At 40.3% G+C, this 13,748-nt stretch overlaps 1 protein-coding gene across 3 annotated transcripts in view; it reads left to right on the top strand.

Annotated features, from left to right (window-relative positions):
* The window catches only part of RP1 (RP1 axonemal microtubule associated), a 209,220-nt gene extending 202,263 nt beyond the window's left edge, over positions 1-6,957 (top strand). For all 3 annotated transcript variants that reach the window (XM_057397796.1, XM_057397798.1, XM_057397797.1), the window contains 3 exons: positions 30-108; positions 2,942-3,017; positions 5,606-6,957. In XM_057397796.1, the coding sequence (XP_057253779.1) occupies positions 30-108; positions 2,942-3,017; positions 5,606-5,675 (225 nt within the window). In that variant the 3' untranslated portion in view covers positions 5,676-6,957. The remainder of the gene's footprint in view (positions 1-29; positions 109-2,941; positions 3,018-5,605) is intronic.
* The last annotated feature ends 6,791 nt before the right edge of the window (positions 6,958-13,748 follow it).

Consider the following 13,748-nt stretch of genomic DNA (forward strand, 5'->3'; position numbering starts at 1 on the left):
TTTTTTACAAGTGTGTTTTCATACTAAAGGTTGATACATTCAAGATTAAGACAAAACACTTGGGCAACCTACATTCGATTGAAATTGGTCACGATGGAAAAGGATTCGGTGAGTATACTGCATGCACTCACTAGCCTTGTAAAAACCTTCTGCTTAAAGATCTGCCTGACATTTGGAAAGGTTTTTGAAGTCATGCTACAGCTAGAGCTAGCTAATACAAATCTGTTTACAAATGAGGTCAGTTTGACTCCTCTTGCTTACACCCCCTCTGTCTCTATCACTTTTCCCTTGACTTTACCTTGATTATTTTTTTTCCTAACAGAGATCTCATTAGCATAAACCTCAGAAGGCTTTATCCTTCTAACATTGCTCAGCCTCTTAAGACCTCTTATTAAAGGTCTTAAGTAACAAAGGATTGAATTTTCAAACTGCAGGCTAAAATTTCCATGCATTCAACATTATCTAAGAAATGTTTGGGCAACGCTGGGACCCTTGTCATAGCATACTGTAGCTCCCTCTGATAGACATACAGCTTTTCTTCTTGTGAAAGTCAAACTATTAGAAGAAAACTACTGTGCACCAGATCTTGCCCTGATGTTAGGCTTTGGCTACAGTACGTACCCACACATGATGATGGAAACAGTTTCTATGTTACAGTGTATTACATGTAATCTCTTAAAAACCTGAATTTTACAAAAAACATAAGAAAGGAGACTAGGGCATATAAGATTTTGAGCTTACATTTAGTGGGTCTAAAACCCGCTAAAGATATATAAATATATAAACAGAATTTGCAGGCGATGTACAACTCGATTCAAAAATGTCCAGTTGGATTGAGATATTATAGTCAGGTGAATTTTGCTTAACGTGTCTGAAAGAAATAGGTTTATGTTTAATATAACCTGATTTACCTAAGTACATGTGCCACTATAGGTAGCAAGGGCTTATCATATCTTGGATGAATCAAGCAAAATTCTCCAATAGCAGGTCATATTTAGGCAAAAGTTGAACAGGTTTTTTTGTAACTACCCAGTCAGTTGTATATATTATGGTATTAAAAACTCAAAAGGAAAACCCAGCAAACCTGTTGATCTATAATAAATAAAATACTCCTGTTGACTTTCATCGTATTTGTGTTAGCTGCTGTACATGCAATCACATAATTTGGAATTGATCTGGGAAAGAAACTCCACACTGGCAGACTTCTATGATTGTGAGAGCTTCACAGAAATCTGCAGAGGAAATATAGGTTGAATTTTTATTTCCTAGGTTTTGAACGTTCAACAACATAAGTATCTTTGCTTTCTGTATCCTGATAAATGTCTCAGCTACTAATGCTGCCTTCTGAGCACAGCTGATGTAGGTTGATTCATCTTACATCCATGACTACCTTCCTCTGAATTTTTATCTGAAATTATCTCCAAGTGTCTTTTGTCACATCAGCTGTTATTCTTATAAGCATTCTCAAACATAACACCTCTTTGAAATGTTTCATCTGTTTGCTAATCTTTCCTAGCTGCCTCTAGATTTTTCCATACCTGAAGATTTCAGTAAGGTCTGTTGGAGTTTTGTCACTAAAGGATAAAACATTAGCTTTTAAACTTTTCAAGAGAGCAAACATGCATTTATATCTGTTTGTGAAGTGCCATGTAAATTTGAGAGACTAAATTTTTATTGCTGATAATATTGACTCCAAATTACAGAGATTTCATGAAAGGTCATATATTCCAAGTAGAGTCTATGATATATTAAACCATTCACAAGATTTCATCAAAGAAGTTCCAAAAGTATTTCACAATACCAACAAATTACTCTCCCGAATTGAGGATGAATAATGTAGACACCTTTATGGCATAGTTATACTAGTTAATTGTTAGAAAATGTCCATGAAAAGTTAGGAACATCATTATGCCTTAAGGTTTTATCTAAATGGATATAATTTGCAAATATTTTCTACTACACTTTTAGCCTACTTGCAAATAAAAATATTTTTATTGGTTTTAACCTACTTAGTAATTTTTCCAAGCATTTGAAAACCAAAATAATGCTAAAAAATAGTATTTTATCTTTAGGACTTACAAAGGATACCAAAAGGTTTCCAGCTACTAGCAATATGATTGTAATTAGATTTTAAATGTTGTCATAAAGTGTTCACATTGGCAAACACAACTAAAGGTGTCAGCACAAACACAGCATAAAGTTTTATTTTTAAATTCTTCATATTTTAATATTCCATGAAATAAAATTCTACAGCACAAGAAAGGAGGTATTTTTCACACAGCAAAATAGGAGATTATAGCAGAACAGTAAATATATTCTTAATGTTGCAACAGATGATTGTTGGCCTATATGGAGATGCTACTCTGAATCATGACTGTTGGAGAAATATGGATATGAGAAGCGTTCAGATTCATCACTTGGTTTATAGAAGTGTAAATATATTTATTAAAAAGGAGTAGTAGAATTTCTGCTTTCCTATTATTTAAGGGCTTGGGTTATCATTAAAGAAATTACATCTACTGATAAAGTCTACCTATTTTTATTGTTTTGATGGATGTTAAAGATCAAAGCCTATCAGGGGTGTACTTTGAGTGCATTTCAGAGCACCTAAAAGAGCAAAATGGGATTTCAAGAATGTATTCAATATCACCATGCACTCTGTTTCATTTGTCTTGCTGCCTGTTTTGTTCAATATGAAAAAATGAGTTAAGTTGTAATAAAAATATTCCTTTATATCTTCTGTCAAAAAAATCAAAGACCTTCTCTGTAAAACTGAGACAAGTTGGTAGTAATTTGAATCATCTACTTTTCAGTTTTATTATTCATATTGAATACATTCGGAAGTATTGAACCACACAGGATTTGGAAATGAAATCAGAAAACTTATACTTTATTTGTGTTTTGGTTATATTAAATTTGCTCTTTTTTTCCCCTTCTACAGCAAGTGGATGGTTTCTGGAAAAAGTAGAAATAACAGATGCATCTAGGAATTCAGTGTACTGCTTCAACTGTAACAGGTCAGTAGATCAGTTCTTCAGCACTCTGTAGAATTAGTAGTAGTCTTTTTAGTTTCTCAGTTATTTCTCTTCTGGTTTCCTAAAACAGTAAGAATTTTTTAACCATGCTGTGTTCATAGCAAGTCCATCCCCAGTGACTTTTGAACCGTTTGGCCAACTTCAAACTAATTTGTCACAAGAACAGAGGAAGACACTGTATTTTCCCAAGTTATTATAACTGGAGGACTGTAGGAGGGAGAGACACAATTTAGTACCTGTGCCAAGAGAAGATATTAGCATTCCGTTTCCAAGAGGTAGAAGCTGTCTGGTGAACCATTACACAAGTATTAGTGTGTAAATAGCTCTGACAAGCATATCATGGGTATGCAAACAAGCATGGGAGGGAATCACAGTATGTGGTAGTGGGAGGATGGTAGGGTATGGAAGTATAGATACAAAACTGGAGAAAAAGTATATTTTATTGAGCAAAAGCAATATTAAAATACTTCTGTTTCAGTGTCTGCTTAGTATGGATCTAAGATATATTCAGCAAATAGGGTAAAGAAGAAATATTTTTATAATGTAATGGAGGGTAATGATCTAAATTTAGACATTTACTTGGATAAAGGAGTGCTGGGGTAAAAGGCTTCTAATGTACAAAAAGAAGATCCACTTCATTCTGCATCAAACTGAAACAAAACATTTTCAGAAGTTGGAAATTAAATTGAAAGGTACATTTCGAGTGGCAGTTTGCTACAGTATACAGTTGACAGCTTAAAGATTTTGGAGAACAGACAAGCGTGAAAACTTACACGTTCCCTATGTCTAGAAAGAGGGCTGTTACCTAGTGGTCTGAAAGCAGAAATGGTAGCCAAGAATATTTAATTTTATCCTTCCCCAAAATGTTCCTGTAAACTTGACAATTCATAGAAGCCAAATCCCAACCCTGCACCCAAAAAGGAACATTTGTTTTCAGTTCTTGGATAGTCAATTGCACTCTGCAGTCTAAGTCATGAGAATATGAGGCCATTACCAACCTCAGCAACATTAAACTTCTTCCAACATCATTAAACTTCCCTTCATTAAACTTCTTCCAAACACATGCTCAGGTACTATCTAATCTTCTAGATAGATATGAGTTTCAGTTGATGTCACTCCACTCCACTTCTTTTGCTTATAAGAGTTATAAGACCACACCAGTCAGAGAAAAATTCTTAAAAAAGATAGCTTGCAACATTTTTTCTGTTTTTTTTTTTTTATTATTTTTATTTAAAATCTTATGGTAAAAACAGAAAGGCATTTAAGAGACCCATTTGGAGCAAGAACTTGAATCACATCATTGTGACTGACACAGATTGATTCTACAGACTGCTGGCTAGGACATTTAACTGAGTCCTTGGTGGGTTAGAGTCATATCCTTACTTTAATGCATATCTACTTGCTCAAAATGGAACAGTTTTAGTAGAAGAGATTAGGAGATCCACCCCAGGGACCTCAGTGACCCACAGGCTATGGGGCACTCCCTGGATACAGGAAACTGTGTTTCACATCCCTGTTCCAGCTCAGACATGGAGCCTCTTATAGAATCATAGAATAGTTTGGGGTGGAAGGGACCTTCAAAGTCCATCTAGTCCAACCCCCCCTGCAATGAACAGGGACATCTTCAACTAGATCATGTTGCTCAGAACCACATCCAGCCTGGCTTTAAATGTCTCCAGGGGTGGCACATCTATCACCTCTATGGGCAATCTGTTCCAGTATCATCTCATAGCCTACTGTGTAAATGTGGAATAGGTTCATTCATCTCACAAAGACACAAAGAAAAAACTCTTCCGGTACAAATGCTATCTTTAAAAGATATTCATTTTTATCTGCCCAGATTAGTTGTGTTTCATCCTGGAACTGTTTAGCTTCAGCCATATATCTTCCAGTTATTCAGTGGCGCAGCTTCAGATGTGAGCTACATTAACACTACATTGGCTGTCAGTCCCTCGCATACTAACTCCTCAGTAGACATCACATCCAGTAGTCATAATACTTGCAAAAGCATTAGAAGCTTTTTAACTCTCTTTCGAAATTAGGTTCCAGTTTTGGAAAATAGGTTCCAGTTAACGTCGATCTACCTGAACTTTGAACTGGGGCTATTTGCCATCAACAGTAAAATCTCCATAGGCTCTTACAGAGCAGGGTTTAGGCCCACCATGCAACTCCCCACAAGTTGATATGAGAAATAAACAGTCCCTGAAATGGAATACATGGACAACAACCTGCTATAAAAGAACAGATTTCCTTACTCTAAATTATCCTGATTTCATGCTGCTCAATGAAACAATCTACTTGTCACCTATATGACCAAATTTTAAAATAAATATTTCATAAATATATTTATAAAGTTAATTTCATTTTTAAATTATGCATATATGGATACTAAAAGAACCCCAAAGCAACAAAACCCCACCATTTTCTTCAGGTTGGTTACTGCTTCTGTATAAACCAATGTAAAAAGTCTCCTAGAAATCCAAAGGTGAAGAAGCAGGCTCTTATGATTTGTCTGTTTGTTAAGTTTTATATGTTCCCTGTCTGTGACAGCTTTTTGTTTTTCCCTTAAGGTGGCTTGCTGAGGATGAAAGTGACGGCCACACCACAGTGCAACTTTATCCGCAGCTCCTTGATTTCTGATTCTTTCTGAGTGTGTTGTTTCCCCAAATTCATGCTGATCTGATTTACTTGTATTTTATAATTCTGAAGGTATTATAATTGCTGTGAAGGAATGTCAAAACAATGTATTAAAAACATCACAGTAAATTAAACATGTCTAATGTGAACACTGCATTCCAATCCTATTAGAGATGCTCAAAACTTTGCATGACTGAAATTTAGAAAACAGAAATTTAAATCTGCTCATGGCTCTGTGAACTTGATCTGAGCATTCATAATGGTAGGCAAGTGTAGTAGCATACTCAAACATTTTTGCTTCAGTAGCAATTTGTGGGTAAGTTAAATTTAGCTCATGGGTCAAATCTGTCAATATTTATTAATTTGATGAATCTGTTTCAATTTCAGCATTTATTAAACTTTAGATTTTCTCAAAATCCTTTTCCACAACTCTTCATCCTTCCCATATATTGCTTCCTTTTTTTATAAGACCATAACAGAAAGTAATAAAGGATTTGTTATTCAGGCATTCACCCTGTGTCAGTAAGCCTCCCACTGACATTTGATTGTAAAATCTTGTAGCTGAGCCAGAACCTCAGCTGAGACCCTTTGGATCCAAAAGGTCTCTTAAGAGAGGCTGTTACCAGTAACACTGCAATAATTTACTAGCAGGCTTAGGCAGCACCCTGCTCAGCTTGATGGTTTTTGCAGTGCCCATTCTTACCCATCTAACTGTCTTTCCAGTGCTATATCTGTGAATGTCTTTACTTTCAAAAAAAAAAAAAAAAAAAAGAAAATTGTTTTTGAAAATTCATAATAAATAGAAACATATTTAGTTACAAATGCACAAAGTAATGCTTGATTTGGTAGGCTTTGACAATTGCCAGAATTGACTCAGGAAGGGTTTAGGGTACAGATGAGTCTGAAATCAAATCACGACTTGCACACCACCTGAAGTTTCATGTGTGTGACCAGAATACTAATATTGTGTATAAGCTACATAGGACATCTCTCTGTTTAATCAAAGGCTCCTTCTGTAGTACCTCCAAAATATAAAAATCTGCGTGAAGATCTGAATTTTAGTCCCATTTCACTCTCAAGACACTACCATGTTCTGTAACAGCAATGTCCTTTCTACAATTATAGGAATTAAATGAGTTTCTAATCTGTGCTGATGAAACATTGCCTGGCTGTCTTTTTCATATGCTTAATGTTTATTTACTCACGCTATTCTGTGAAATGAGGAATGTTTGCTGATATCTTCATAGATGATGATATTTCAGTTTCTACTTTGACACACACAAAAATAAACACATATATAATGGGTCTTGGCAGGTAATTTCATTTTTATTTACCTTATACGTCATCAGAGGGAGAGCTAATACAAGGTGTGGATGTGATCAGGGTGAGCAATGGAACAGTGAGTTTCTCCTAAAAGTGCTCTTTCTGCTCACACATCTTCCACACACACTGGAATGGATTTGAAATTGTATCCCCAGAGCACACAGTTCACTTACTTAGCATCAGTATTCATTACAATGAATCACTTTGTTGTGATCTATTATGTGATTTGTTTCATTATTATGTCTTTCATTAATAGTTTGTAATACTAGCTCTCTTTGATGCCATTTCTGATTTATCAAGTGTAAATAATGCCTTCCTAATCTGTTTTTCATTATTATCAGTGAATACCTTCCTTCTGCAGCTCCCTTCCATATTTGAAAATTATTTTCTCTACCTATACAGTGTACAAATCAGGTTTTCAGTTCGCTTCTCTGGATTCAGAACCATGCAAATACCTTGACCCTTTCACTAACAGAACCACCACAGCAGAGGGCTTCATTTCAAGAGCACCATAGAATCATACAATCATAGAATGGTTTGGGTTGGAAAGGACCTTAAGATCATCTAGTTCCAACCCCCCTGCCATGGGCAGGGCACCTCACACTAAACCATGTCACCCAAAGCTCCGTCCAACCCGGCCTTGAACACTGCCAGGGATGGAGCATTCACAACCTCCCTGGGCAACCCATTCCAGTGCTTCATCACCCTCACAGTAAAGAACTTCTTCCTCATATCCAACCTGAACTTCCCCTGTTTAAGATGGGTGCTTGAAGCACATATTACAAGGGGATTACACTTTGACAGGAAAACCTGAAATATCCTAAGAACCTCCTTCTCAGGTCTTGCTCGGATGACACACCAGTTAGCATATTTAGCTTATGACCAGTGCCAAATTCCAGACTTGCTTCTTCTACATGCTGTACAGTGATATCTGCTGTGTTTGGCGTGGAAGTCACTTAATCTCTGTCCCTTGCAAGTGGGACAATTTTTGGACAAAAATTACCGGCCAAAGACAGAGACATTGCAGAGATGCTACCTTGTGTGCACTCTGCTGTTGCTGCACAGCAAGGGTGCTGCCTTGCTTTTTAACTCCCAGCACCATGCCCTGCCTATGAAGAGCCTGGGCAGATACTGATACCACTGATGCCTCTGCATGGAATAGAGATATAGGATGGAAAAGAGACTGCCTGAGTCAACAAAAAACCCAGGCATTTGGCACCCATGGGAGACTTGGAAGGAGTAGTGAGATAACTCAACCAGTTGGAAGAGGCAAGGCTTCTGTAGTGGACAGAAGGGTTTGCCTTCTGCTGCCTCTCACTGCTGCAGCCTGTTCTTGAAGATCTGTGTGAGAGGACAGTGGCTAGAGGAGGATAATCATAGTATAACCATAGTATGCTTTGAGTTGGAATGGACCTTAGAGATCAACGGGTTCCAACCCCCTGCCATGGGCAGAGACACCTTCCACTAGACAAGGTTGCTCAAACCCCATCCAACCTGGCCTTGAACACAGCCACATCAGCAGATTTAACTCTTTCAGGGCTTTAGGTTTCCTAACCTGATCCCTGGATGTTGGACAATTTCTCTGCATTCCTCCCAGCCTACCTGTCCTTGCTTCCACCCTCTGTAGGCTTCCTTTTTGTGTTAGAGTTTGTCCAGAAGCTCCTTGTTTATCCACTCAGGCTTTCTAGTATTTTTGACAAACTTCCTCTTTGATGGGATGCAACACTCCTCAGATTGGAGGAGGTGATCCTTGAACATTAATCAGCTTTCTTGGGCCTCTCTTCTCTCCAGGGCATTATTGTGAAGAGGCCAAAGTCTGTCTTCCTAAAGGATCAGGGTAGTGAGCTTGCTCCTCATTGCACTAAGAATCTAGAATTCCACCATGTCACGGGCACTGCAGCCAAGGCCGCACTTGATCTTCACATTCCCCATCAGCCCCTCCTTGCTGGTTAGAACAAGGGCCAGCATAGCCCCCATCCTCACTGGCTCCTCTATCTCTTGGAGAAGGAAGTTACTATCAACACATTCAAGGAACCTCCTGGGTTGCTTACGGCCTGAAGTGTTACACCTCCAACAGATATCATGGTGGTTGAAGTCCCCAGTGAAGATCAAGGCTTGTGAACATGAGACTGCTCCTGTCTGTCTGGTAAAAATGGGATAACACATGGAGATATGAAAATATCTAAAACTTGTGAACATTTTGTAGAATAATTTACTTGCTGCTTCTAAAGAAATTGATTTCATGTGCACATGAACCTTAGGGCACTGCTTTATCATAGAAAACTAGTTAAAATTAGATGCATGGAAGTCATAATGGTGAGACTACACCAGGGTGAATGAGAAAAGAGATGTTCATCAGATTTTCCATCAGGTAACCCCAGCTTTATATCTTCACATCAAGACAGAGAGAAGCACTGCAGGAAAAGGCTTTGGAAGCCTTAGGGAGAGAAATAAAATGTGTATCAGAAGGCAGTTAAAGAAAAGAAAAAAGAAAAGAAAAGAAAAAAAAAGAGAAAAAAGAAAAAAAGAGAAAAAAGAGAAAAAAGAAAAAAAGAGAAAAGAAAAGAAAAGAAAAGAAAAAAGAAAAAAAGAAAAGAAAAGAAAAGAAAAAAGAAGAAAAAAGAAAAAAGAAAAAAGAAAAAAAGAAAAAAAGAAAAGGCAGACAGGAAGGGAGGCAGGGGGGAAGGGGGGAAGGAAGGAAGGAAGGAGGGAAGGAAGGGAGGGAGGAAGGGAAGGAGGGAGGGAGGGAGGGAAGGGAGGAAGGAAGGGAAAGAGATTCACCAGATCTTCTGGAAGAAATCACCAGAGGACTCCTTATGGCTCAGGACTTCAATTATTTCTAAGGGGGGGTGCTCAGCAGCTCTGCTTAGCAGGAGACTGGCCCATTGCCAGCCCTGCCAGGACAGCAGGTCTCTGCACAGCTCATTCGTCATGCAGAACTGTTCACCAAGGACTGACTATAGTGAGAAAGACAGTCTTTTCTGCCAAAATACTGCCATAGGGTGTCAAATCCAGGTACAATGAGCTCATTCTAATGCTTCTGGTACTCTGAGCTAGAAGAAAATAAAGAAACATCAAGCACCAAACTGCAATAGTCAAAAGTACTGCCAAACAAAAGAAAATAGATTTGGGAATCATTTGGAACAAATGCACGCAAAAAAAATCATTAGACCTGTAGCATATAATGATATTCTAATGGCAAAATGAGAGAACTACAAGCAAGAGCTTGAGTGTATTTTGATAGGGCACTCTATACAATTTAGCTAAAGACTGGGAAAAGTATCATTGCCAGGAACCTGAAGAAGTAAAAAATACTTCAAAAATAAGAGGTTTGGAACCCAGAAGTATGTTTCTGGACATTCAGGTCTGAGTTGATAGCAGTCTACAATGAAAAACCAGAAAAGCACACACACAAAAAAGTTATTCTTAAAGTAGACAAAGGTGATATGATATTGTAAGAGGGAAATGGGAAGCAGGAGGTGCAATTCAGAACAAAGCAAAAGCAGTATTTCTGATACTCATAAAAATGTTTTCTTTAAAGAAAAGCACAGAAAAAGGAAGCCAAGAATAAAATCTCCTTCAGAGAAAAATTAGCTTCACATGAGAAATGAATGTGTCTGTACTTGGTTTATAAAATATGTATTGATGTCTGTAATCACATTTTTGCCCTTCAATTATATTTTGTAATTACTAATTTCTGAGGTCTAGTAGCAACACTGGCTTGTTGAATGCAGGCTGGTTTGTATACTCTGTGTATCCAAACTCTTCTGGCGCCAATACAGCTCCACAGAAGCTATGCCAGTCTAACAAAGAGGAAATTTGGTTCTTTTTCTTGGAAGCAATTTCTTCAGCACTTACATATTATTTGGGATCCTTTCCATTTGTTATCTTTTAAGTGAGAAACCAAAACAGAACACATTGCCCTGGAAATCTCATGTAACTTTAAATTTAATTTAAGTTTGAATGTTCATCTAGTGAACTGCCTTCATTTAACAGCCAGCTATTGTTAACATGATAATCAGTGTGAAAGGATATTATTGCCCTCACAAATGCAACAGTAACTGAATCCAAGAAGAGAAAACCAAAACAACCAAGCAAAAGAAAAAAAAAAATGAGAAAGGAGAAAGAGGAGAGGAGAGGCAAGGCAAGGAGAGAATGAGACAAAACAGAAGAATATAGTGAAGAAAGTGTAAAACTCTTCCCCTCACAGCTAAAATGTCTGGTAAACTGAACACCTTTCAGATCATTGAATACCAGTTGGAAGGGACCTTGAGGATCACCTTGCCCAACCTTTTTTAGCAAAGCATGACTTAGACTAGATGACCCAGCATACTGTCCAGCTTCATCTTAAAAGTGCCCAGTGTATTTACAGGTATGCCCTAAAGCCTGCTGTGGTGAACTGGAGTCTTCCTGGGCAACGGATCAATCCCTGTGGTCAAATTCTGCCCCTGAGTGAAGTGGCTGAGGGTAAATGCACCAAGAAATCTGTCCCACCCCTGGGGCAGGAAGGAAAGGGTGTAGGGAAACATGGCCCCAGAAGTTACCTCCTCCAAGCTGGCTAGCAGTGGGTGGCCTTAAGCAGGCTACCATGACCTCTGAAGGCAATGTACAGCTCAAGTGACAACATTAATGTTCTTAAATACCTACTGCATTGCTCAGAGGTACCTTCTGCCTTTTAGTATGTTGGACCTCCATCTCCTCCATTTTATTCTCACCTGGAATCTGACACCTTTGAGTGCCCAGCTCAAACAGTTCAGGTTAGCATTTCAGCTCTAGTTGCTTCCTCACCCCCACTCATGCATGACACTAACTATTTGTAGTATCTTTTAGACCTGTATATGTCAAACAGACTCGATTAAAGTAACTTAAAGTGCCCACTAAACCATTTTATTAGGGATGGAACTATAAATAGAGTAACACTGGAAAGTTGTTGGTATATATAAACCCACCAACTTGCAGCTAAATTACCTTCATTATTAAGCACTTTCTCTGCTGACAAGGTAATTTTAATATATATTGTATTATATAGAGGTGCTGACTGAATTATTAAAAGATACCTTAAGAAAGAAGCAATTTGTATTAAAAGTCTAAGGCAGTAAAAATCATAGGGATTGTAATGAGAATGAAATTAATATGGGGTTACAAAAGGAACAGAAATAAAAGTACAGCTATACCACTGTAACAGAGATTGCGGAGCAAATGTGTATTATTTAAGAACCATTATGTGATGATGTAATTAAAGACTCTTGTAATGTGTAATAACAGGCAAAATAACAAACCAAATTAGTTTTAAGTGCACTCTTCACCTTCCAAAGTTTGAGTCTGGTGTGCTCAGCACTCTGAATAATACAGTAATGCACACTGAAGTCTTTTCTTGAAATCTGGGGTATGCATCAGCAAAAGGTAATTTCTAAAATGCAACTTTATACTTCCCATGTACATTGAAGAGTTAGAAGGCATATTTTTCAGCTGTCTATATGACTTCTTCATTAATGAAGTTGACATGACATGAAGGAGCTATATTTAGGCACATAATGTAAAACTGCCCTATCGTAATCTCACTGTCATTCTTATGAAGATACTCGAGCAAGGTGGTTGAACTATCTCACTGCTCTATTTCGGGGGGGGGGGGGGGGGGGGGAGGGGAAGGGCATGCTTATAATATATTCCAGAGGCGAATAAAAACCACCATTCCCCCAAAATCCTGAAAGGGGTGAAACGGCTACTCATCCCGTTCGTTTGGAAACGCAGGGGGACAGAGAGGGGGCCAAAGGGCAAACGGCCCCCCCATCCGCATGCCGAACCCTGTGTCCGGCACTGGGCATCGCGAACCGGGTAACTCCCGGGGGTAGGAGGCTGGTGGCCTTCAGGGCCCGGGTAGCCACCGTACACCTGCGTCCCCTGCCGGGCTCCGAGGGCAGCGGGGAATGCTCCGGGATACTCGCCGGGACCGCTCCGCCCTGGACGGATTCCTCCAGCCACTGCCGCTCGCCGCCGAAGTTGGAAGCGGCAGGCGGGGCCACCTCCGCTGCTGAAATACCGGGATGATGAGCTCAAAGGGGCGGCAGCGATTCGGGAGCAGCCGGAGCGGCGGAGAAAGGGGTGGGGGGCGGTGAAAGGCATCGTGAGTTCGCCTAGTGAATTTTATGCCTAAACCGCGATTTCCCCGGGTGTCTCCTCACTTTCCCCCGAACGCCTCTTAAGACAGTGAGTCACGGCGCAACTCCTGAATTCCACCTCGCAGTCGCGTTTCACAAAGTTGAGGGAACTACAGCAGCGTTTCCTGCGGGACAGCGCGGCAGCGGCCGCCCGCCCTGAGCGGGTCGTGCCTCCGGGCGGGGCGTTACGGCTAAGCATCACCACCGCTTACCGGTCCTGTCAGCGCGGCGGGGCTGCGGCGGCTCCCTCGAGCCGAGGGTCCCCTCTCTCAGAGAGAAGCCCGAGGGCGGGTGGCCGTGAAAGGGGACCACCGCCCTCCTCGCCGCCCCGTCCGCATCCCCTCGCGTCCCGCCTCTCCACTCCGGTCCGGTCCGGGCAGACTCACCCCAAAAAGCGTCGAGGACACCGGGAGGCGGCAGCGCCGCGACCCTCCCGCGGCGCCGGCCCCGGGGGGCGCCGGCCTCACCCCGCCTCTCCCCGCCGACCCGCTCCCTCGCCCCGCGAAGCCGTCGCTGCCCTGTCGCCGCCGCGCCCACCTCTCTAGGCCGGGCCGCCAAACCACCGCCTCCCCCCACCGTCACCGGGCCGCACCGG

The sequence above is a fragment of the Pezoporus wallicus genome, unplaced genomic scaffold, assembly GCF_028554395.1.
Source record: "Pezoporus wallicus isolate ANWC-B61680 ecotype Strahan unplaced genomic scaffold, APGP_CSIRO_Pwel_v1 contig_227, whole genome shotgun sequence".
In the NCBI taxonomy this organism is placed as follows: Eukaryota; Metazoa; Chordata; class Aves; order Psittaciformes; family Psittacidae; genus Pezoporus; species Pezoporus wallicus.